This window comes from Coregonus lavaretus, assembly GCF_964263955.1.
Source record: "Coregonus lavaretus genome assembly, chromosome: 7".
NCBI classification, from domain to species: Eukaryota; Metazoa; Chordata; class Actinopteri; order Salmoniformes; family Salmonidae; genus Coregonus; species Coregonus lavaretus.
In genome coordinates this window covers 35213008-35239788 of record NC_139994.1, presented here as the reverse complement: position 1 = coordinate 35239788, position 26781 = coordinate 35213008, and the positions used below count along the sequence as shown (strand labels likewise).

General features: G+C 44.2%; 1 protein-coding gene across 1 annotated transcript; it reads left to right on the top strand.

Moving 5' to 3' along the window:
- Positions 1-1127: 1127 nt before the first annotated feature.
- efna1a (ephrin-A1a) lies at positions 1128-25129 on the top strand. The gene is made up of 5 exons (XM_084166079.1): positions 1128-1412; positions 19242-19537; positions 20194-20259; positions 20447-20539; positions 22369-25129. Exons 1-5 carry the CDS (start codon positions 1315-1317, stop codon positions 22491-22493), a joined length of 678 nt encoding a protein of 225 aa, XP_084022205.1. The 5' UTR covers positions 1128-1314; the 3' UTR covers positions 22494-25129.
- The last annotated feature ends 1652 nt before the right edge of the window (positions 25130-26781 follow it).

Genomic DNA, 26781 nt, shown 5'->3' with positions numbered 1-26781 from the left:
TGTGATACTTCATATTCCAATTGGTTGAAATTATAAATAAACTTTGAGAATTAAAAGGTAATGTTACCTACCTGCCAGACTCAGAACCATATTACTTTGCTACTTGAGGTAGGCAAAGTGTTTAAGTTTGTATGTAGGCCTACTACTTACAGTAGGGTCTGCCCAAGGTGAAGTAAATAAATTAACTAAACTCAATTAGCACCCATGTTAATTTGATTATTTTATTTCTATTTGATTGAAAGTGAAATGTAAGGTCCTCAACATCCAAATAGGGCATAAATTAACCAAACAGAGCTCTGGTCCTATACAGTATCCAATATAAAGTATGTGTGCTTTAAGGCCTCATTAGTACGTCAGAGCTTCACTGTGTTTACTAAATTTTAGGGTGACCATAATCTTAATCTACTCCAGAACCCTACTTGTAACGGATCTCAACCGAACCAACAGAGGTCTTACTTGATTAGGTTTGTTAAATGCGCTAATCGGATAGTTTGAATTTAATGTCTTGCTTAAATTGAACATGTCATTGTAGGTAATATGCACTAATCGGATAGCATATCAAATACTGCAACATTAAATGCTCCCTAGTTAAATGTTATGTCTATGGGCCTATGTCATGTTGGCAATGTAACCAGACCTACACAAAACCAATCACTGAAATTGAGGAATGAGAATCGAGAATATAATGTAATTTGCATCCCAAATGGCACCCTATTCCCTATATAGTGCACTACTTTGACCAGTGCACTTTGTAGGGAATAGGGTGCCATTTGGGAAGTAAAATAGCCTAAAGGTCAGATGGTCTGTTAATTAACTGACCACTATAAAGTGGTTGTGATGGAAAGCTATTATACAACTTACTTCCCTCAGATTGGGTCGTTTAATTCTGTGAAAATCATGTTATTTATGTATCGGTATATTTATCCTACTGCGAATAAGTTTGGAAAAAGAAATTGTCAATAGAATAGGTCCTAATACTTCTCAGAAATTCCTGTCCTCGACCTGTACCATAGAGGGCGTGCATCCCGCATCTGACAAACCAGAGGGGGGGGGGGGGGGGGGGTTCTCATTCATAATGAGGCGCGGTCAACGATAGTAGGCGTTCCACAAAGCTAGAAACCAAGCACATTGTTGTTCATTCACTACGGACTGCGCTTGATTGGAACAGCACCGTCTTATTTTGCCGAGTGCTCGTATTTGTTCTTTCTGTTTTGAAGCTATTGCTTGCATAACTAAATTTATTGAGTAAACAACCTTCTCGAACGCATAGATATTTTCCAAAGTTTGTTTTGTCAGCATCCTCTCCACTCCATAATGGATTTGGTCTGGAGCCTGTCCTTCGTTGGGAGTCTCTGCGCTTGGTTTGCTTCTGCAGAAAGGCACAGTGTATATTGGAATAGCACAAACACCAAGTAAGTTCAACTTTTTGTGGTCGCTTAAGTTTTTTTGTCATTCTATTTCAATACTGTTCATTTGTAACAGTTTTGAAAATCCGATTCGCAAGTGCAACAAGGTAATACAATGTATCGGCAGCTGTGATTGTTACTTGCATGATTTGCTGATATGATTATCGGCTAGCTAGTCTATGCTCAACAATGTTTATATCTGTGCATATCAATGACTATGGAATAGCCTATACCTTTTAATGAACCGCATTAATGTGATTGTTAGGGTATTTAAATGCATTATGTGGTTGTAGCCTACTTCCTCAACTGGTTTACGTTCTGATTCTACTGAATCTGATGCAGATGCATATGCAGCTGGCCAATGTTGTTGTCATTATAATGCAAGACAGTTACAGTATCTTCTTGGTCACTGGCTTCACTACTGCCTGAGGGGAAACTTTTTTTTATCTGTAATTCCTTGTATAACCTGGTCAATTTATCTGTGTCACAATCTGTCTGTCTACCCTTGGAGTGAGTTGGTAGTTACACATAGTTATACGATAAATCTGATTTATTGATAGGCTACCATCTAAATTACACCACTTTCAAGGACATATGGTATGGATTGGGAGGTGCGTTATTATTAGCACCACCTTTACACCAAGACTAGCAACTATGAGTTATTAAGCTTGTGTAATATCTATGTAATAATCAGCAATAATAATAAAATGTCCTATTCAAAGTCCCAACCACACTAACAGTAAATTATATTCCACATTCCATTGTATCAACAGATATCACATTTTAAATGGGTATGCCTATCTTTACCCAAGACCGTGGTAGTAAATATCGGTTGCAAACCCATCCCTACTGATGCCGTTGATATCTCCATCTTCCATTTTCATTAGGCGTGTCAGTCTGTCCACTAAATCACTGGATATATGATGGGCTGACGGGACAGGACAGGGGACATATGACGGTTCATATTTCAGATGGTAAGATGAGGAATAATGGTGTATGACGGAGACAGAGGATGTAACTTGAAGCCTGCCCAGTAGGTCATATTGTGGGAGTGAGATGGATAGCTAGGGAAGGAGAGATTGGAGCCCAAATTGTTGGGGTTTGGAGTCCACTCTGAATAAGTGGAGGTCAATTAGAGTTATGGTGGTTGGGTTGGGGTGAAAAGTTGGGATGTGTGGGAGGGTGAGATTGAAACACACATTCTCACTCTGGCACAAACTCACTCACTCAATCACACACACACAAACAAGACAAACGCCCAATCAATCACAGCAAGGCATACACTCTCACTTGTATGCAAACACGTCCCGTCTTGTAGACACACTCACACATACAGTACCAGTCAAAAGTTTGGACACACCTACTCATTAAAGGGTTTTTCTTTCTTTTTGACATTGTAGAATAATAGTGAAGACATCAAAACTTTGAAATAACACATATGGAATCATGTAGTAACCAAAAAAGTGTTAAACAAATCAAAATATATTTTATGTTTGAGATTCTTCAAATAGCCACCCTTTGCCTTGATGACAGCTTTGCACACTCTTGGCATTCTCTCAACCAGCTTCACCTGGAATGCTTTTCCAACAGTCTTGAAAGAGTTCCCACATATGCTGAGCACTTGTTGGCTGCTTTTCCTTCACTCTGCCGTCCGACTCATCCCAAACCATCTCAATTGGGTTGAGGTTGGGGGATTGTGGAGGCCAGGTCATCTGATGCAGCACTCCATCACTCTCCTTCTTGGTAAAATAGCCCTTACATAGCCTGGAGGTGTGTTGGGTCATTGTCCTGTTGAAAAACAAATGATAGTTCCACTAAGCCCAAACCAGATGGGATGGCGTATCGCTGCAGAATGCTGTGGTAGCCATGCTGGTTAAGTGTGCCTTGAATTCTAAACAAATCACTGACAGTGTCACCAGCAAAGCACCCCCACACCATAACACCTCCTCCTCCATGCTTTACGGTGGGAACTACACATGCGGAGATCATCTGTTCACCCACACTGCGTCTCACAAAGATACGGCGGTTTGAACCAAAAATCTCCAGTTTGGACTCCAGATCAAAGGACACATTTCCACCGGTCTAATGTCCATTGCTCGTATTTCTTGGCCCAAGCAGGTCTCTTATTATTATTGGTGTCCTTTAGTAGTGGTTTCTTTGCAGCAATTCCACCACGAAGGCCTGATTCACACAGTCCCCTCTGAACAGTTGATGTTGATGTGTCTGTTACTTGAACTCTGTGAAGCATTTATTTGGGCTGCAATTTCTGAGGCTGGTAACTCTAATGAACTTATCTTCTGCAGCAGATCCTCATGAGAGCCAGTTTCATCATAGCGCTTGATGGATTTTGCAATGGCACTTGAAGAAACTTTAAAAGTTCTTGAAATTTTCCAGATTGACTGACCTTCATGCCTTAAAGTAATGATGGACTGTCATTTCTCTTTGCTTATTTGAACTGTTCTTGCCATAAAATGGACTTGGTCTTTTACCAAATAGGGCTATCTTCTGTATACCCCCCTACCTTGTCACAACACAACTGATTGGCTCAAACGCATTAAGAAGGAAAGAAATTCCACAAATTAACTTTTAAGAAGGCACACCTGTTAATTGAAATGCATTCCAGGTGACTACCTCATGAAGCTGGTTGAGAGAATGCCAAGAGTGTGCAAAGCTGTCATCAAGGCAAAGGGTGGCTATTTGAAGAATCTCAAATATAAAATATATTTTGATTTGTTTAACACTTTTTTGGTTACTACATGATTCCATATGTGTTATTTCATAGTTTTGATGTCTTCACTATTATCCTACAATGTAGAATATAGTAAAATTAAAGAAAAACCCTTGAATGAGTAGATGTGTCCAAACTTTTGACTGGTACTGTACACAGATATTCAAATTCATACAGTACTAAACTCAGTTTATCTTGCTGTGATGCATGGAGATTTCCCATAAGGCCATGCCACTGCAATCATTGTTCTCAGAAACACATCCATGTCATAATCTCAGAGAATGAAGTTACTAGTCCCAGATGTAAGCGTGCTATGTCAATGCAGTGACAACAATGATCATCATTTCTGCAAATAAACGAGTAATCCCCATGCTTGCTATTTTTACTGGATATCTGAACTAAATCTCTCCCTCTGGCTGCACTTAATCCCACATTCGCAGAAATAAAGGAGAGTTCGGGAGAGAGATGTTTTTTTTCTCATGAATTCTCGTTTTTTTTCTCATTAATTCTCCTTTTCTTTTCTTGGTTTTCTCTCAATCTGTTTTTTTTTCCCCTCCCACCGTTGCTTGATAAGCCTACTGTTGTTGATTTGTTCATGTCTCTCCATCAGTCCTTTTTGGGTCGACGCCCTACCCCTCTCCCCCAGTTTGTGTGGCCGATCAATCAATGGTCTTGATTAGAAAGCTATAGCTAATCTAATTTACAAGAGACTTATCATCTTGGTCAGTTAGGTGGAAATGATTTACCCTGTCTGCTTCCCGATGGAATAAACAGTGTGTGTGTGTGTGTGTCAGTTACATATGCCCTACTATGCATTGGTGGGTACTATGTGTGTGCCTTGGGCCATGTTGACTGCAAGGTTGATGCTGCCTGTGAGCGAGTTACCGCTGTGTTTCTGTCCAACAGAGATCTGTTTCTGGCTAGGTTGTTGTTGTGTGTGTGTGCGCCCAGGGTTCTGAAGTGCGACCAATTTCGTCACATACAACAAAATATTTTGCTGTGCGACCAGGAGTTTTATTTTAGGAGCACTGTGCGACTATGAAAAAAAATCTCCCAGATAATAATTGTTGTAATGATAAGGGTTCCCTGTACCGTTGTTTCCGAGTGCCCTAGACAAACTAGCGAGTGCAGATTTGTTAGCGTCATGGCTGCACCATTACTACAACGAAAAACGCTTGCTTCTAGACTAGACCAACCAGGTCAAAAGATCTGACCCATATTACCAGCGCAACATTTTTATCTTCCTATAGCGGAACGTCGTGGGCAGTTCTAAAACTACTTGTGCGTCGTTAAACATTCGTTTACACTTTTTTCAGCCATGTTACCTCATTGGCTAGTTAGCTAACAACCTGGTAACTTTACCACTATATCCAAACATTTGGGGCCACAGAAAGAAAGGAAAAGTGATAGATTCTTCAGGAAATCAATGATCATAGCATTGAATGAATGACAGATCTCTTGCATGTTGTCATCACAAACCTGACTTTTTTTTAAAGAGAGTGTACAATTTTCAATGTAATGCATCTAAATAGGAAAATAGTGCTTTTACACAATGTAGAAACCTAATATTCCACAAATAATGTTTTCATATCAACATTTTAGTTTTTATAATAAACTAATGTATTTACAGTGTTACATCTTCGTTTCTAGGGCACACCATGAGCTTCAAAAGTAGCTAGAATTCATATAGGCCCAATATAGTCTGTATCTCAATCAATTTAAAACATATTTTTTAATATGCTACCAATGATATTTTTTTATTTAGAGCCGTGTGTGCCTATATGTGTCAATCTGCAAGCTTGCATCATAGGTTAAGAAGGGCTTTATAATTAAACACTGTTTCCCAGAAGTTGCTCTACCAATATGCTTTGCTCTGTGCGTGTCTGTATGTACGTGTCTGTGTGAAAGGTGTGTCCCATGGGGGAGGCAGTGTGTTAAAGCACAAGCTCCTAAATAACTGACTGACTCACTGGCTCGCTCACACACACATTAACCCAGACTTCCACGCTTACACACTGCTGGGCAACGGGTGCACTGCATTGCTGTGATTGATGTTAACATTCACAACCCCAAAGTAAAGCAATACTGTAGCCTACTCATTCAGCTTGCTCCTTCCCTCTCTTTTACCCATTATTTTTTCTGACAGAGCATGAGTAAACCTCCCTCCTCCTCCCTGTACCTGTCTCTCCCTCTCTCCACCGCCTCCTCTCTCATTTTGGCTCCTTTCCCTGTTCAAGCTGGTTCAGTGGTAGAAAGTTCAACGTGTTCAATGTTAACTCTTTCCTTACTCCCTCACGCTAGAGTGAATGTTCTCTGACCTTTACGGTATATTTGCCTCGAATTAGTGATTTTTATGGTAAGTTTCACCCATATAAGTAAATTTTTGCAAGTATTATCTAGCCAATTTGGTGGTTTTTGTACTGCTTCCCATACAAATTGGGGGTATTCTCTTCACGGAGTGCCACAGAATAGAATAGTAACTGGTGTGACTCATTGGGGGTCAGAGTGCACACGGTGATGAAGTGCCATTGCCTCTATCAGTCTGTCAGTCATTCTGTCACTGCGGTGGTCTCTGAATGCTGGCCGCCGCTCAGGCCTCCCCTCTTCACACGGCTTTGGAACTGCCTCAGGGAGAGATTAATTCTTCCTCCTGTCTCTGGGTCCTTCTCTGCTCCCTCTCCATCTTTTATCTCATCTTTACATGCTACCCCTTTTCAGTTCATTATTTCCTCACCTCCTAGTCTCCCTCTCTAAAGGGGGGAAGGAGGAAAGAATGGTAAGAGGTGTGGATTTTTTTATCGTTTTTGGCACCCATAGCCATTCGACACTAGGCACTTTGCCCTCTTTCTCTCTTTCTCCCAGCTTTACCTCTCCCTCGAGCAAACCCCCCCCTCCCTCTCCCTCTCCCTCTCCTTCCAGCCGCCATGGGTTTTTCAAAGAACTCAAGCAATTTCGACCCCTCTTTCAGTTGTTTGTCTCACTCTGTATGCTTTTCTCGTCTTGTGTTTTTTCATGAGGCAATGGAAGTGGTTGAGCCAGTCTGAGAACTCTGCTCTGCCACTCTGAATGGAGTAAAATTGAGAAAAACAAAGGTGTGTGTGTGTGTGTGTGTGTGTGGAGACAGAAAGGGTTGGATAGCCATGTCTTCTGGGGTCAGTAGGTGGTGTGTTAGATAAGGGATTTCTACATTGTCTAAGCAATCTAAATTGTATCTCCCTCATCTCCTATTTCCTGCGAAAAAGGGTCGTTTTCCCCCATTTCTCACTAATCTCATATTATTCCATTATATTTCACCCCCTTTCTAGTCATTTGTGTGAATGTCACTTCCATCCCCACTCATTCTCTCTGTTTCTCTACCTCCCTCAAGTCCCATAATCTGCTCCCTAATCTCTGTCTAGTGAATTGGAATCTGAGAAAACACGCTGAGATTGCGGACTACCGGTAATCTGATGCGATAGGCTCAATGGTATTTTTATTTATTTTATTTTATTAGGATCCCCATTAGCTGTTGCAAAAGCATCAGCTACTCTTCCTGGGGTCCACACAAAACATGAAACATGACATAATACAGAACATTAATATACAACAGCTCAAGGACAGATCTACATACTAGTTTTTTTTTTTTTTTTTTACAAAAGGCGCACATAGCCTACATATCAATACATACACACAAACTATCTAGGTCAATGCTCATTGGCATATGAGAAGGGATGACGGGGTGTGTAGTAAGGTTGGGCGGTGTAGTAGGATTGGGCAACCCAAAATACTATATATATACACAGTTGAAGTCGGAAGTTTACATACTCTTAGGTTGGAGTCATTAAAACTTGTTTTTCAACCACTCCACAAATGTATTTGTGGAGTGGTTAGGACATCTACTTTGTGCATGACACAAGTAATTTTTCCAACAATTGTTTACAGACAGATTATTTCACTTATAATTCACTGTATCACAATTCCAGTGGGTCAGAAGTTTACATACACTAAATTGACTGTGCCTTTAAACAGGTTGGAAAATTCCAGAAAATGATGTCATGGCTTTAGAAGCTTCTGATAGGCTAATTGACATAATTTGTGTAAATTGGAGGTGTACCTGTGGATGTATTTCAAAGCCTACCTTCAAACTCAGTGCCTCTTTGCTTGACATCATGGGAAAATTTGAGATTTTTGGTTCCAACCGCCGTGTCTTTGTGAGACGCAGAACAGGTGAAAGGATGATCTCCGCATGTGTGGTTCCCACCGTGAAGCATGGAGGAGGAGGTGTGGGGGTGCTTTGCTGGTGACACTGTCTGTGATTTATTTAGAATTCAAGGCACACTTAACCAGCATGGCTACCACAGCATTCTGCAGCGATACGCCATCCCATCTGGTTTGGGCTTAGTGGGACTATCATTTGTTTTTCAACAGGACAATGACCCAACACACCTCCAGGCTGTGTAAGAGCTATTTGACCAAGAAGGAGAGTGATGGAGTGCTGCATCAGATGACCTGGCCTCCACAATCACCCGACCTCAACCCAATTGAGATGGTTTGGGATGAGTTGAACCGCAGAGTGAAGGAAAAGCAGCCAACAAGTGCTCAGGATATGTGGGAACTCCTTCAAGACTGTTGGAAAAGCATTCCAGGTGAAGCTGGTTGAGAGAATGCCAAGAGTGTGCAAAGCTGTCATCAAGGCAAAATAATCTAAAATACACTGCTCAAAAAATAAAGGGAACACTTAAACAACACAATGTAACTCCAAGTCATTCACACTTCTGTGAAATCAAACTGTCCACTTAGGAAGCAACACTGATTGACAATACATTTCACATGCTGCTGTGCAAATGGAATAGACAACAGGTGGAAATTATAGGCAATTAGCAAGACACTCCCAATAAAGGAGTGGTTCTGCAGGTGGTGACCACAGACCACTTCTCAGTTCCTATGCTTCCTGGCTGATGTTTTGGTCACTTTTGAATGCTGGCGGTGCTTTCACTCTAGTGGTAGCATGAGACGGAGTCTACAACCCACACAAGTGGCTCAGGTAGTGCAGCTCATCCAGGATGGCACATCAATGCGAGCTGTGGCAAGAAGGTTTGCTGTGTCTGTCAGCGTAGTGTCCAGAGCATGGAGGCGCTACCAGGAGACAGGCCAGTACATCAGGAGACGTGGAGGAGGCCGTAGGAGGGCAACAACCCAGCAGCAGGACCGCTACCTCCGCCTTTGTGCAAGGAGGAGCAGGAGGAGCACTGCCAGAGCCCTGCGAAATGTGTCTGCTCAAACGGTCAGAAACAGACTCCATGAGGGTGGTATGAGGGCCGACGTCCACAGGTGGGGGTTGTGCTTACAGCCCAACACCGTGCAGGACGTTTGGCATTTGCCAGAGAACACCAAGATTGGCAAATTCGCCACTGGCGCTCTGTGCTCTTCACAGATGAAAGCAGGTTCACACTGAGCACATGTGACAGACATGACAGAGTCTGGAGACGCCGTGGAGAACGTTCTACTGCCTGCAACATCCTCCAGCATGACCGGTTTGGCGGTGGGTCAGTCATGGTGTGGGGTGGCATTTCTTTGGGGGGCCGCACAGCCCTCCATGTGCTCGCCAGAGGTAGCCTGACTGCCATTAGGTACCGAGATGAGATCCTCAGACCCCTTGTGAGACCATATGCTGGTGCGGTTGGCCCTGGGTTCCTCCTAATGCAAGACAATGCTAGACCTCATGTGGCTGGAGTGTGTCAGCAGTTCCTGCAAGAGGAAGGCATTGATGCTATGGACTGGCCCGCCCGTTCCCCAGACCTGAATCCAATTGAGCACATCTGGGACATCATGTCTCGCTCCATCCACCAACGCCACGTTGCACCACAGACTGTCCAGGAGTTGGCGGATGCTTTAGTCCAGGTCTGGGAGGAGATCCCTCAGGAGACCATCCGCCACCTCATCAGGAGCATGCCCAGGCGTTGTAGGGAGGTCATACAGGCACGTGGAGGCCACACACACTACTGAGCCTCATTTTGACTTGTTTTAAGGACATTACATCAAAGTTGGATCAGCCTGTAGTGTGGTTTTCCACTTTAATTTAGAGTATGACTCCAAATCCAGACCTCCATGGGTTGATAAATTTGATTTCCATTGATAATTTTGTGTGATTTTGTTGTCAGCACATTCAACTATGTAAAGAAAAAAGTATTTTTTTGAGCAGTGTATATCTTTTTTGGTTACTACATGATTCCATATGTGTTTTCATAGTTGTGATGTCTTCACTATTATTCTACAATGTAGAAAATAGTAGAAATTAAGAAAAACCCTTGAATGAGTAGGTGTGCCCAAACTTTTGACTGGTACTGTATATCTCTTTTTTTTATTTTATTTTATTACGGTATTGAAAATCACACCATCAGTATTTCGAAATACTACTGTATAAACAGTATATCGCCCAAGCGACAGTATTATGTATGGCAATCATCAGTAAGCAGACTTTACCTCAATGACCATAATGACGGGTCCTCAAGGGAGGACTCGCACAAGCCGATATTATTGTTGATTTTGTAAAATAATTTTTTAATATCTGTTGGGGTGGGAGAAAGAAGGTTGCTACGTTTGATTGAGTACAGGAAGATAGTGAATCAGGCCAAAGGTTTTCACAGAGGCAGTGTTATAAGAGCGTGTATGTGCATGTTTCCCTACGAGTGTGAGCTTCCTGGCCTTGTCTTTTCCCGGGAAACAGCATATCCTGTCGACACAACAAACAATACCGTTCTCGCACACGCAACCACCAAACCCTGTACTTATTACTTATGCTATAAACTGAGTTTATACAATTTTCTCAGGATCATTTCAGAAATTAACACTATGTTTCCTGCCAGTGAGAGTAATTGGATGAATAGTGATTGATTGTTTGATAAGGTGTGTGTGTGCGTTCCAATGTCTCTCTCTCCTCAAGATTTTCCTTCTGATCATTTTCACCTCAATCAACCCCATGGGTGTTTTTCTGCCCGTCTCTCCTGCCTCTTCCTTATCGACGCGCCAGACTTCCTCCTCCTCCTTCCTCCACCTCCTCCTGAATGTTTTACAACCTCTCAACCCCAAATACTGTGATGAAAGTCTTTCCTGGTAAACAGGCGTAGGAATATGATAAACATGGAACTGTGTGTGTGTGTGTGTGTGTGTGTGTGTGTCCAGACTTGTCCAACTACATAGTCATTGTCTTTGCATGTATCCATGCATTTGTAATGAAGTGTGTAGGAGAATGTGTGTGTATATGGAACTGCATGGGGTCGATTATTGTCTCTGAAAATGAGCCATTATGTGTGTATTGTTCTGTAAATAAGGGTTGTTGTGTCTTTTTGTTTTGCGGTTTTTGTCCTTTTGGGGAAATGGCTGGACTCTGGTTGTTAACTTGTTCCCACAGCGATTGCATGCATATTGTCACTAATCTACAGTATGGGTCTCTCTCTCTCACACAGCTTCAGTTACTGGTGCCACCTGGAGGTCAAGAAGTGTAATGATGACCTATTTGCGTTGAATAGAACATCTCAGGCAAACCAACTTGTATAGTCTCAAAGCCACTGGCAGGCAAACAATGGTGAATGCTCACAGACTATTATACTCTCGGAGGATTGGGGAAAAAATGATGAAAAAACAAGGTTTATCTTGTGGAAATCAATTCTGCAAAATCTTCCTAGCACAGATATTTGCCTCTTGAGTAATGTAATTTCAGTGGTGACATTTTTGGTCAGGCTCTTACAAATGACTCCGGGACTGTGTTAGACAGTTAGAAAGAGCACACATATTCATCTAACTCCCTGCGGTTCTCCAAAATAAGGCAATTATGTTGCTGGTAGACTCTGGGGTTACTTTGTGGGAGGGGAAGAGTTAAAATCTTTGGCCAAGGCCGCTGTCAGAATTAACAATGGACAAAGGTAAAGTAACAGATATAGAAAGGAGAGAGATTGATGACAGAAGTCAACACAACCCAAGTATGAACCTGACTCTGAATATTATGTTAAGAGGGAGGGGCTAAGAGAATTGGACCATTCTTGTTTCTATTAACTGTGTTAGCCTCTCTACAAACAGTGGGTCACAAACTCACATATTTGGCATTCCAACAAGGTCGGCTCTGATTGGTTCGGCAAGTGCTGGGGGCGGGGGAGGGGGCGGAATGAAATGGGGCTCTATTGGGCTTATTGAGTGATGCAAGATGGACAGGGAGAGGGTGGGGAGACCTGACAGAGATGGATGGATGGAGAGATGAAACAAAAGAGAAATGTAGCTGTGTAGAAAAACGTGAACTAGCACTACAGCATAGCCAGACTTATATTTCAGAGTGGCTCTCCTCTCTCACGCTCCTCAATTTAAAAAAAATATTTTAACTGTTTTTCATTTTCCAGAGGATAAATTCAGAAAGAAATGCCACCCCTGTAACCCATGTCTTTCATCTCTCTTTTTTAACACCTCTCACTTTCCAATTTTCCCTCCATGGTCCTATGCACATACACACAGTCACACACACAGGACACACACTGTGTTCAGTCCTTTTTGAAGTCCCAAAATCCAGAGTAATACCCCCTCTCTGTTTGGGAACAATGGACCCAGGGCCCCACCCTGCCCCTCTCCCCTCCACTCCCGCCCCCCCCTCTCTGGGCCTCTGTGTTGGCTCTAAGCACTTGTATTAGGCAGAGTCTGGTGCCGCTGAATGGACCCGAGCTCAGCCGCTGCTCCACCCAATAATCCGTGCTCGGACGAGCCGATTAGGCGCCCCGCGGCATTCCGATCCACTCAGCCGTAACGCCGACCAGTCATCTCTTAGGCCGTATTAGTGTGGCATTATAACCCAATGGTAAAAAAATTAAATCTGAGGTTAGCGTAATTGCTCTAGGTTTGAGTGATGGGTGATGGCTCTAGACTAGTAGTAGAGCTCTGATGGTGATTGCTGTGGAGTTTCACAGTGGTCAGGTGTTGCGAGCTTGTCAGCAGGTGGAACCTCATGTGCTTTTAAATAGACAAACTGAACCTCAAAGCAGGTGATTCTCCACACAACATCCATCTCTGGGCTTTCAAATGCACGGGAGGAGCACATTACTTGCTGACCGTGTTTGTGTGTGTGTGTCCAAGGACCCTCTGGTGCTGACTCTGCGATTGTCCGACCTTTGATCCTGAGTGAGCCCTCCTTCCCTCAGATGTCCAACATTCCACAGGGCGATAGAGTGCAGCGATGAGAGAGGGAGATGGAGGGGGTAGAGGTGAAGATGAAAGCAAAACGCTGGCCAGAGAGATTCAAGTAGATGGATCAGGCTCCTGAAGAGGCTCTAATAAATCAAGGAGGAGGAGAGGAAGAGGTTCAAATAGTCTGGAGTCTATTTTTCACTAGACACAATACACACAGACCGACACAGACACACAACCACTTGACATTCACTGGCTGGCTGTATGCTATCGTCATCATTCATTATCCCCCCTTATCATCACACACACACACAGATTCCTCAGCAGACCCAATACACACACACACACAATCGTAGTTGCATATCTGTCATAGTTCCACAAATCATCCATAAGTAGAGAATGCGGTCACCCCTCCCTGGAGTTATTTCTGTAAACGTTGCTGTCATTAAAACTGAGCATCCCAGGAACAACAGAGGGCATAAATCAGCTCTGTAATCATAGTGAGAAGCAATTCAGGCACCATTTTCAATATGGAGTCTGAAATCAAGCGAGAGAAGCTGTTTAGAGTCTGCCAGAGTGATGGTGACAATGTTTGACATTGTTAAAAACTTTTCAGTCAGGCATTCTTTGAAGTGCCTTTAATCAGTCGGGCTGCAAAAGCCCCCGGGATAATTAAACTATTTACAATTAATAAAGGGGCCTCTCATGGGTGTGTATTCAGCCCCCTGTTCATTTGGGTTAGTAAGATATTCCATCAGAGGAGGGTGTGAATGGTACCACTGTATGAAACGGTGGCATTGATGAAGCAACTGCAACACTCACACACAGAAAGTTTAACACCGAGCAAAAGCCATTCACAGCTAGAGGCCCCTGACCCTCTCATTCATATGGCTCCCTCCTTCCCCTCACGCCCAGCCTGAGGGGTCAGGGTGGGGGGAGTGGGAAGCATAATTACCCCCCCCCCCCCCCCCCCCCAGGGTGACTTTATTACCCCTTTTTGTGTTTTAATTGCACCACCCTTCGACCCCCTTTTGATGAATACTTTGGGACCATACCACAAACAGCTTTCAATCAGGGGGAGGGGGATGGTAGAGAGGGAGAGAGAGTCTGTGTGTGTGTGTGTGTGTGTGTGTGTGTGTGTGTGTGTGCGTGCGTGCTCGGTCGCGTGGTTACTGTTTGAGGAGAATACTAGGTCAAACACAGCATACAAACATGTTTGCTGAATAGTATTATCGATTTAGCTGGAATTGTGAGTGGCAGGCAAAATAACCACTCAACAGTGGAACTTGTAAACAGTTTGTGGCAGCTAGGCAAACTGTAGATAAGCACTAAGCTGTCCTACAACACAGTCAGTGGAATAATAATTACTGGCCCTGTGTTTGCTTAATATGTTACTATTATGCAGCTAGATGGAAGTTGACGCGTTTCATTAGTATACAGAGAGAAACCGTTGCTCTTTTTACCGGCCCAACACTACTCTTGTCACAGTGCTGTTAATCTGGTCATCTGCATTGAGAGAAAGCAGTGAAGCGAGGAGGCAGAGGGAGTTGTGCTGGAGGGGAGGGGGGAAGGGTAGTGGGCACTAGGAGTTTGGAGCCACAGTGTCTGTCCTTTAACCAGGGGGTCCACCGGTAACAAACAACACCAGCTAATGAGCGACAAGGGCCTCTCTCTGCTTGTGCACTTTGATCGTTACTCACACATATGGATCTTGTCACACCAACACACACTTCCCCCCCGGAATACATCCCAAATGTCACTTGTTGCGTTCATTGCTTTCATAGGGTGATGCTGGAATTCTCAACAAAAAAACAAATACCCAAGAGCCAAAATGTATCCAATGTGGAGTTCATTGGCAGATGAGCAAATACCCACCCCAGGACTATGGAGCAACCCATCTCTCACAGAGCTGTGTGGTGTAAAGGCGTCAGCATGCTTCAGTTTGACTTCAGCTAGCCAAACCGAATGAGTGTGCTAGCATGCTTCCTGAAAAGATGTTTGCTTGAAAAATGATGGGGAAAGCGGCAATATTACCCCGGGACATTAGAGGGGGATGAGCTGGTAATGGCCATCTACAGCCAAACAAGGAAGTGACGACACACTTCCTTGTCCAGGTAGCTTTTCAGGAGTCTTATGGCTTGGGGGTAGAAGCTGTTAAGAAGCCTTTTGGACCTAGACTTGGCGCTCCGATACCGCTTGCCGTGCGGTAGCTGAGAGAACAGTCTATGACTAGGGTGGCTGGAGTCTTTGACAATTTTTAGGGCCTTCCTCTGACACCGCCTGGTATAGAGGTCCAGTTGCCATACCAAGCAGTATTGCAACCAGTCAGGATGCTCTCGATGGTGCAGCTGTATAACTTTTTGAGGATCTGAGGACCCATGCCAAATCTTTTTAGTCTCCTGAGGGGGAATAGGCTTTGTCGTGCCCTCTTCACGACTGTCTTGGTGTTTTTGGACCATGATAGTTTGTTGGTGATGTGGACACCAAGGAACTTCAAGCTCTCAACCTGCTCCACTACAGCCCCGTCGATGAGAATGGGGGCGTGCTCGGTCCTCCTTTTCCTGTATTCCACAATCATCTCCTTTGTCTTGATCACGTTGAGGGAGAGATTGTTATCCTGGCACCACACTGCCTATAGGCTGTCTCATCGTTGTTGGTGATCAGGCCTACTACTGTTGTGTCGTCGGCAAACTTAATGATGGTGTTGGAGTCGTGCCTGGCCATGCAGTCATGAGTGAACAGGGAGTAAAAGAGGGGACTGAGCACGCACCCCTGAAGGGCCCCCGTGTTGAGGATCAGCGTGGCAGATGTGTTGTTACCTACCCTTACCACCTGGGGGCGGTCCGTCAGGAAGTCCAGGATCCAGTTGCAGAGGGAGGTGTTTAGTCCCAGGATCCTTAGCTCAGTGATGAGCTTTGAGGGCACTATGGTGTTGAACGCTGAGCTGTAGTCAAAGAATAGCATTCTCACATAGGTGTTCCTTTTGTCCAGGTGGGAAAGGGCAGTGTGGAGTGCAATAGAGATTGCATCATCTGTTGGGGCAGTATGCAAATTGGAGTGGGTCTTGGGTTTTTGGGATAATGGTGTTGATGTGAGCCATGACCAGCCTTTCAAAGCACTTCAGGCTACAGACGTGAGTGCTAAGGGTCTGTACTCATTTAGGCAGCTACCTTAGTGTTCTTGGGCACAGGGTCTATGGTGGTCTGCTTGAAACATGTTGGTATTACAAACTCGGGTCAGGGACAGGTTGAAAATGTCAGTGAAGACACTTGCCAGTTGGTCAGCGCATGCTCGGAGTGTCCTGGTAATCCGTATGGCCCTGTGGCCTTGTGAATGTTGACATGTTTAAAGGTCTATCTCACATCGGCTACAGAGAGCGTGATCACACAGTTGTCCGGAACAGCTGATGCTCTCATGCATGCTTCAGTGTAAATACAACAACATACCCCATCCTTTGGTGAAAACGGCATGTTGCTTTCAGTCTTCCCATGCTTCATGTGCCGAACAAGCCAGCAGCAACATTTCTGGAGTAGCCTTTCCACCGGGATCTCCACTGCGGCCCTTGTTTATTTTCTTTGCTTTGACGTACTTGTCGCAAACCCTACCCCACTTTTTCGAACAAATGGTTGGGTCGGATCCCAGTGTTTCTGCAATCTCCCTCCATGAATTGGACCACTCCCGAGTGGCGCAGTGGTCTAAGGCACTGCATCGCAGTGCTAGCTGTGCCACTAGAGATCCTGGTTTGTATCCAGGCTCTGTCGTAGCCGGCCGTGACCGGGAGACCAATGGGGCGGCGCACAATTGGCCCAGCGTCGTCTAGGGTAGGGGAGGGAATGGCCGGCAGGGATGTAGCTCAGTTGGTAGAGCATGGCGTTTGCAACGCCAGGGTTGTGGGTTCGATTCCCACGGGGGTATAAAAAAATAAAAAAATAATGTAAGTCGCTCTGGATAAGAGCGTCTGCTAAATGACGTAAATGTAAAATGTAAATGTATATGCTGGTCTTTATATAATGCATGGCTAGAATCGTACTGGTGAAGGTACTTTTGTACCTCCTCGGTCAATTGATGCTCGAAGTTGTCGTTCGCAATGTTCAATCCACACCGAGTTTCGGGCTGAATTGACAAGAAGCAGAAACTCACGTCACCCTTACAATCATGGACGAAGGGGCATCGATTTCAGCTTCCGAACTTCAGCTGGCCCTTGAGAAAAATGTGTAGTGTGCCTGAACAGCCGACAAAACCCTAACCGAACTCCAAAACAGCACAAACTGTACCGAACTGTTTCGGTTGGGAAGCATGTGGATGCCTTAAAAGGGGGTGGATATAACATACCACACACTAGCTGGCTTTGTGAGAGTCCCCCAAATGCAGAGTTGCACATGTATTCATTGCAAAAGCAATAAAACGATCTAAGACACACATTTGGGGCGCGTGTTGTGAAAACATTTAAGCCGGGTGAGTTTACTCCACTTCTCTGTTACTCTGGGCACCCTGGTGATGCAGGAGGAGTTGGTAATGGATAAGCACAGCTTAAGTAACTGAACACTGGGTGAGGGGGTGGTGGTTGTGTTGCTAGAGGCTAAAGCTAGCTGCTGCTCCCTCCAGGTTGGTGTGTGGTGATGGATGGGGATGAATGCATATATCTGTGAGAAAGAATGACGGGGAAGAAAGAAATGTAGAGAAGGAGAGCAAAAGAGAAAGAGGAGGAGGGTGGGAGTGTAGGTGATTATTACTGGGTGGAACTAGGGGCCTCTTTACACTGCACTACTTTGATGACACAAACCAGGTCCAGGAGAGATGCTTGTGTAGTTTAGAGAGACAGATATAGATTGAAATCTCTCATTAAGAGATATTTCCCACACTACCCCCTTCTAAGTGGAACCTCTCCCACACCACATGTCCCCTAAAGAATTACCTTAATACTAGTAGACAGCATTTTTGCTCTGTTAGCCAAATAGAAAATTAAAGGCTTTTAAAATATCCACACATGTGTATCATTGCATTAATCAAGTGTGCAATATGGTTTAGATGAGAAGCTCCTGTACAGTTTGAATTGCTATCCTTATTTTGTTTGTGTATATACAATGGCATTTACGGTATGCTAATAGCTGCACTATCACATTAAGCAGGAATCACATCCCAAGGCTAGTGTAAACAGAAACGTTGCAAATCTGATGTTGAAGAGACATACTGTAGATCTCACTAGACATATTTTACAAATGTAAATCCACCCATGGACTGCTGGTGTAAAAAGCTTGGAGAGGAGGACTGGAGGGAGGGAGGAGAGGCAGATAGTCTGACTGTATCTGCTCCCTATGTGTGTATCTGTAATGAGAGGGGGAGTGTGGCAGGAGACAGAAACAGACAGGGACCAGACGTGTGTGTCTGTCCATCTGTCCTTAATGAAAGGGGTAAATGCTCAGGAGAGACCTGGCCTCCTCATGTTCATGCCTCACTCTTTCGGGTGGCGGCGGTGGTGCGTTTGTGATTAGGCATTCTGCACCCCTTGTCTGTGCCTGCCTGATGTCTAGCTCTGGCTGCAGTTTAGTGTCGATACTCATCTCCCGGCCCGGTGTCCTGAATGACTGCTAATGTTTCTCTGTAAACATTGCTGGGTTCCAGGGGGAGCCGGGATCAATGTGCACTCAGGACTAGCTCCCAGCACAGACAGCACAGCCCAGAACTTCTGCTGCTGCTGTCCACAATCATCCATATTTATACACACATCCACTCAGCTCACTTTCCCACTTATTGTGTTTTCTCCCGGCCTGCTGCTCATACCTCTCCGTCTCCTCCATGATTTCCCCTGTTGAATCCGGGGCACACGCCACCGGCCGATACATAATCCCAAATTTGATAGTTGTATTTTATTGCCACTCCGAAGCCATCGCCGTACTTATCAATCCCGGTGCCACTTGTGACTCGACTAAGCCCCTCCTTCCCCCTTTGCTCTTCGTCCTCAGGTTCCTATGGGACAACTATGCGGTGGAGGTGCGGCTGAACGACTACCTGGACATCGTGTGCCCCCACTACCCGCTGGGCGAGTTGGCATCGCAGGATGCTGAGCGCTACGTGCTCTACATGGTGGAGCGGGAGGACTACGACGCTTGCAAGCCTCAGTCCTACGACCAGATGCGCTGGGAGTGCGGCCACCCCTTCGCCCCCCACGCCGCCGAGAAGTTCTCTGAGAAGTTCCAGCGTTTCACCCCCTTCACCCTGGGCAAGGAGTTCCGCCAGGGAGAGAGCTACTACTATATCTGTAAGTGTCTAGCTATTTATTTATCCATGTGAATAAATCATTTCTAAAGAATTTGTAAGAGAACTTAAAGGGACACTTCACCGAAAGTCAACGTTTGTTGAATGTTTTCAGACCTCAAAAGAAGTCAGGAAAAATGTGAGGGAAAAGCACTGCCGACGATATAGACGTGTATGACCCTTGGCAAAGCACCCAGACAAACAAGTCGCCATCTTAAAGGATGGGATAAAGTAATCCCACCCCACCCCCCCCAAAAAAAAAAACATTGTAAAGTGGTTATCCCACTGGCTATAAGGTGAATGCACCAATTTGTAAGTCGCTCTGGATAAGAGCGTCTGCTAAATGACGTAAATGTTAAAGGCTTATGTTAACATTCAGTGAATGTTGGCATGCTATTTTGTGCATTAGCGCTCACATGCTAGCTAGCTAGCAGATAGCCGGTGGCCCAATCACCCATAGAGAGGCAATGCTGTGACCCTGAGTGTGTTGTAATTATATGAGCGACGGGACGGGACACACTCCGCCTGTTCACAGATGGCTGCAGGCCGTGTGTGCACGTGCGTCTGTCTGTCTGTGGAGGTGGATTAAGGCGACACAGGAGGATAAGTGCATTAGTTTATCTGTAATTAACGCTTGTCTTTGTTCCTTCCCCTCTCCAGCCAAACCTCTGCACCACCATGGACAGGAGTGCCTCAGACTCAGGGTAGACGTCGTAGCTACTGATGGTAAGTTTCACTGTTAGTGGTTGGGTGGAGAAGTGCACTGTATAGGCTTTTGTTTGCGTCCCAAATGGCACCATATTCCCTTTATAGGGCACTACTTTTGACCAGGTCCTGGGAATAGATAATGATGATGATTTTAGCTCCAGGCTGCAGTATGGCAGAGGGATTGATTGTTCTTTTTCTCATCCAGGTTCTCAAGAGGCCAGGGTTGCAACTGGAGGAGCTGCAGCTGCAGCTGGAGCTGGGGGTGGAGCACACAACCCCTCCAACAGACTGCCTGCAGGTATGTTAATGAACAAACCATTGGGCCAGTTGTACTTGATCCTAGGACTGAACATTTAGGGCCGGTTTCCCAGACACGGATGATACTTAAAAATACAGTGCATTCTGAAAGTATTCAGACCCCTTGACTTTTTCCAAATGTTGTTAAGTTACAGCCTTATTCTAAAATGGATTCAATAGTTTTTTCCCCTCATCAATCTACACACAATAACCCATAATGACAAAGCAAAAACAGGTTTTTAGAAATGTTTGCAAAACAATTAATTAAAATAAATTGAAATACCACATTTACATAAGTATTCAGACCCTTTACACAGTACTTTGTTGAAGTAACTTTGGCAGCGATTACAGCCTCGAGTCTTCTTGGGTATGATGCTACAAGCTTGGCACATCTGTATTTGGGGAGTTTCTCCCATTCTTCTCTGCAGATCCTCTCAAGCTCTGTCAGGTTGGATGGGGAGTGTCGCTGCACAGCTATTTTCAGGTCTCCAGAGATGTTCAATCGGGTTCAAGTCCAGGCTCTGGCTGGGCCACTGAAGGACATTCAGAGACTTTTCCTGAAGCCACTTCTGCGTGGTCTTGGCTGTGTGCTTAGGGTCGTTGTCCTGTTGGAAGGTGAACCTTCGCCCCAGTCTGAGGTCCTGAGCGCTCTGGAGCTGGTTTTCATCAATGATCTCTCTGTACTTTGCTCCGTTCATCTTTCCCTCGATTCTGACTAGTCTCCCAATCCCTGCCGCTGAAAAACATCCCCACAGCATGATACTGCCACCACCATGCTTTACCGTAGGGATGGTGCCAGGTGTCCTCCAGACGTGACACTTGGTATTCATGCCAAAGAGTTCAATCTTGGTTTCATCAGACCAGAGAATCTTGTTTCTCATGGTCTGAGAGTCCTTTAGGTGCCTTTTGGCAAACTCCAAGCGGGTTGTCATGTGCCTTTTACTGAGAAGTGGCTTCCGTCTGGCCACGCTACCATAAAGGCCTGATTGGTGGAGTGCTGCAGAGATGGTTGTCCTGGAAGGTTCTCCCATCTCCACATAGGAACTCTGGAGCTCTGTCAGAGTGACCATCGGGTTCTTGGTCACCTCCCTGACCAAGGCCCTTCTCCCCCGATTGCTCAGTTTGGCCGGTCGGCTAGCTCTAGGAAGAAACTTGGTGGTTCCAAACTTCTTCCATTTAAGAATGATGGAGGCCACTGTGTTCTTGGGGACCTTCAATGCTACAGAAATGTTTTGGTACCCTTCCCCAGATCTGTGCCTCAACATAATCCTGTCTCGGAGCTCTAAGCGCTTGGTTTTTGCTCTGACATGCACTGTCAACTATGAGACCTTATATAGACAGGTGTGTGCCTTTCCAAATCATTTCCAATCAAATTGAATTTACCACAGGTGGACTCCAATCAAGTTGTAGAAACATCTCAAGGATGATCAATGGAAACAGGATGCACCTGAGCGCAATTTCGAGTCTAAGAGCAAAGGGTCTGAATACTTTTGTAAATAAGGTATTTCTGTTTGTTATTTCTAATAAATTTGCCAAAATTTCTAAAAAACCTGTTTTCGCTTTGTCATTATGGGGTATTGTGTGTAGATTGATGAGGAAAACAATTATTTACTCCATTTTAGAATAAGGCTGTAACGTAACAAAATGTGGAAAAGTCAAGGGGTCTGAATACTTTCCGAATGCATTGTATATTTCAATGGAGATTTTTCATTGATGATGCTTTTTAATCCAGGACTAGGATTAATCTGTGTCCGGGAAACAGGCCCTTGAAATTCAGATTAAGGATGTGTTAACATGGAATAATGTATATTCTATATTTTCTCCATACAGATGACCCAGTGGTAATCCTGCCAGAGGTCCAGAAAAGTGTGCGGACAAATTCAGCGATGTCAAAGGCGTCCTTCTCCATCCTGTCATTGATGGTCCCAGTCTTATTATTACTGTTGTTACAGTGAGACTCTGAAAGAACTACAAATCCCATAGACTTGGAAGGCATACAATGAAGTTGGTCTGTGGGGAACCACAGACACAAAAGACAGTTCTCAAAGCCAAGTGCTGGTCACTGGGAGAGGGACCTTTTTAATCTTGTAAGTACGAATGGACACATGCACTAAGTGTGCCGAGTGAGACTTTGGTTGGAGTTTTGTGAGAAGGCATTGAGCTTTCTCCTCTCTTTTTTAAGATGTCATTATTTCCTGGAGAGATTTTGTTCTCTTCAATGTTAGTCGTTTTTTACTCTTCTCCTCCAAAAAACATAATTTGTTTAGGAAAATAATTTTGAAGAGGAACGTAAATGGACGAAGAACAATCACTGAAGACAAAGTTAAAGGACTTTCTTATATGGACAACGATTTAGATTTGATATGAATTTGTATTAGAAAAAACTGCATTTAGTGAATCATCTTCTCTAAGCTTTTGAGCCAAAGAATACAGTGATCATCTCTCCAGTATGTAACTATTCTATTCCAACCTTGACTATTTTGTACTGTTTGTGGTATTGTTATTGTATTGTTATTGAGTGGCACTAAATGTCCAAGTGATTCTTTCTCAATGTAGCATCGACAAAAGCAGGGGATGTGTTAGCTAACTATTAATGTTCCTGTGCAGACTCGACCATGTGCTTTCATAGCACTAACCATATAGCACAACAGACAGACTATTCAGTTGTACAGACTGACTGATGCACAGACTGACTGACATCACAATACAGATCCATAACAACATAGTAGACACTATATGGAAAGGAAAGGTATTATCTGTACATTCTGTGAAAATAATTTATAAAAGTTTGCAGCTGAAAGATTCACTGTATACAATACTGTATGTTTAACAAATGCTAGGTTTACTGTTGGTAAGTGAGCGCTCTCCGAGTGGGGAGAGTATTCACGCGAGTGGTAGAAATAGTGTTTCAGTGACAGAGAAAGGTCAAACAAAATGTTAAAACTGCAAAAAGCAAACACTGATACAATATATTGTGTGTAGCAGTGGAAGGCGGGCCTTCTCTATATGTCAGATCATACACCCGTACCGTTTAAACTGACCAACAAAATAACCCAGACTTAACTATACTCACCACAGTACTTGCCAGAGCAGTGTTTCACTATGAAACACTATCCTCTACCTCTATTGACACTAAAAGTCAACCAAGTAAAAATAGTTTTATTCAAAAACAGTTGTAATTTGGTTGGACATACACTATATATACACAAAAGTATGTGGACACCCCTTCAAATTAGTGGATCCGGCTATTTCAGCCACACCTGTTGCTGACAGGTGTATAATATTGAGCACACAGCCATGCAATCTCCATAGACAAACATTGGCAGTAGAACGGCCTTACTGAAAAGCTCAGTGACTTTCAACGTGGCACCGTCATAAGATGCACCGCCGAGTACTGAAGCGCGTATTGGGTAAAAATCATCTGTCCTCTGTTGCAACACTCACTACCGAGTTCCAAACTGCCTCTAGAAGCAACGTCAGCACAATAACTGTTCGTCGGGAGCTTCATGAAATGGGTTTCCATGGCCGAGGAGCCGCACAAGATCACCATGCGCAATGCCAAACGTCGGCTGGAGTGGTGTAAAGTTCGCCGCCATTGGAAACACGCTCTCTGGAGTGATGAGTCACGCTTCACCATCTGGCAGTCCGACGGATTCATCTGTGTTTGACGGATGCCAGGAGAATGCTACCTGCCCCAATGCATAGTGCCAACTGTATAGTTTGGTGGAGGAGGAATAATGGTCTGGGGCTGTTTGTCATGGTTCGGGCTAGGCCCCTTAGTTCCAGTGAAGGGAAATCATAACGCTACAATGACATTCAAAATGATTCTGTGCTTCCAACTTTGTGGCAACAGTTTGGGATAGGCCCTTTCTTGTTTCAGCATGACAATGCCCCCGTGCACAAAGCGAGGTCCATACAGAAATGGTTTGTCGAGATCAGTGTGGAAGAAGTTGACTGGCCTGCACAGAGCCATATCCTCAACCCCATCGACCACCTTTGGGATGAATTGGACCTCCGACTGCGAGCCAGGCCTAATCGCCCAACATCAGTGCCCAACCTCACTAATGCTCTTGTGGCTGAATGGAAGCAAGTCCCAGGCAGCAATGTTCCAACATCTAGTGGAAAGCCTTCCCAGAAGAGTGGAGGCTGGTAAAACAGCAAAGGGGGGACCAACTCCATATTAATGCCCATGATTTTGGAATGAGAAGTTTGACGAGCAGGTGTCCACAGACTTTTGGTCATGTAGTGTAATTTACAATTTGGTTGTATTATAATGGAATTTGCCAGTCAGAATAAAGCAGAGGTCTTGGGATATACTGCTATGGTGAGATTATAGGCCTACACACTCAGTCAGGCACACAGAACTCACTGAAACCACAAGACATGGCATCAATCACAGCTGCCAAGCCCAACTTCACAATTTGAACAACAGACAACATTATATGACTAAAATTGAGTCAATCCTTTTTGTTACCTTATTTTGTACATGTGTAAGTAAAGTGTAATATATGTATATATAGAAGATTATATAAAGAACCCATTTGATAATTATGATGTGAAATTCTCATGTGAAATAAAATATATTTTTGTGAAAACAAGAACAGCATCCTCCCAATTTTATCCCCTCCTAACAGATTTCTATTACAGTGAGGGAAAAAAGTATTTGATCCCCTGCTGATTTTGTACGTTTTCCCACTGACAAAGACATGATCAGTCTATACTTTTAATGGTATGTTTATTTGAACAGTGAGAGACAGAATAACAACAGAAAAATCCAGAAAAACGCATGTCAAAAATGTTATGAATTGATTTGCATTTTAATGAGGGAAATAAGTATTTGACCCCTCTGCAAAACATGACTTAGTACTTGGTGGCAAAACCCTTGTTGGCAATCACAGAGGTCAGACGTTTCTTGTAGTTGGCCACCAGGTTTGCACACATCTCAGGAGGGATTTTGTAGATCTTCTCCAAGTCATTAAGGTTTCGAGGCTGACGTTTGGCAACTCGAACCTTCAGCTCCCTCCACAGATTTTCTATGGGATTAAAGTCTGGAGACTGGCTAGGCCACTCTAGGACCTTAATGTGCTTCTTCTTGAGCCACTCCTTTGTTGCCTTGGCCGTGTGTTTTGGGTCATTGTCATGCTGGAATACCCATCCACGACCCATTTTCAATGCCCTGGCTGAGGGAAGGAGATTCTCACCCAAGATTTGACGGTACATGGCCCCGTCCATCGTCCCTTTGATGCGGTGAAGTTGTCCTGTCCCCTTAGCAGAAAAACACCCCTAAAGCATAATGTTTCCACCTCCATGTTTGACGGTGGGGATGGTGTTCTTGGGGTCATAGGCAGCATTCCTCCTCCTCCAAACACGGCGAGTTGAGTTGATGCCAAAGAGCTTGATTTTGGTCTCATCTGACCACAACACTTTCACCCAGTCCTCCTCTGAATCATTCAGATGTTCATTGGCAAACTTCAGACGGGCCTGTATATGTGCTTTCTTGAGCAGGGGGACCTTGCGGGCACTGCAGGATTTCAGTCCTTCACGGCGTAGTGTGTTACCAATTGTTTTCTTGGTGACTATGGTCCCAGCTGCCTTGAGATCATTGACAAGATCCTCCCGTGTAGTTCTGGGCTGATTCCTCACCGTTCTCATGATCATTGCAACTCCACGAGGGGAGATCCTGCATGGAGCCCCAGGCCGAGGGAGATTGACAGTTATTTTGTGTTTCTTCCATTTGTGAATAATCGCACCAACTGTTGTCACCTTCTCACCAAGCTGCTTGCCGATGGTCTTGTAGCCCATTCCAGCCTTGTGTAGGTCTACAATCTTGTCTCTGACATCCTTGGAGAGCTCTTTGGTCTTGGCCATGGTGGAGAGTTTGGAATCTGATTGATTGATTGCTTCTGTGGACAGGTGTCTTTTATACAGGTAACAAACTGAGATTAGGAGCACTCCCTTTAAGAGTGTGCTCCTAATCTCAGCTCATTACCTGTATAAAAGACACCTGGGAGCCAGAAATCTTTCTGATTGAGAGGGGGTCAAATACTTATTTCCCTCATTAAAATGCAAATCAATTTATAACATTTTTGAAATGCGTTTTTCTGGATTTTTTTGTTGTTATTCTGTCTCTCACTGTTCAAATAAACCTACCATTAAAATTATAGACTGATAATTTCTTTGTCAGTGGGCAAACGTACAAAATCAGCAGGGGATCAAATACTTTTTTCCCTCACTGTATATTAC

Coding starts and splice junctions, on each gene's coding strand:
- efna1a (XM_084166079.1), top strand. CDS start 1,315: ATGGATTTGGTCTGGAGCCTGTCCTTCGTTGGGAGTCTCTGCGCTTGG. Junction 19,538..20,193: donor AGAGAGCTACTACTATATCT/GTAAGTGTCTAG, acceptor TCCCCTCTCCAG/CCAAACCTCTGCACCACCAT. Junction 20,260..20,446: donor AGACGTCGTAGCTACTGATG/GTAAGTTTCACT, acceptor TTTCTCATCCAG/GTTCTCAAGAGGCCAGGGTT.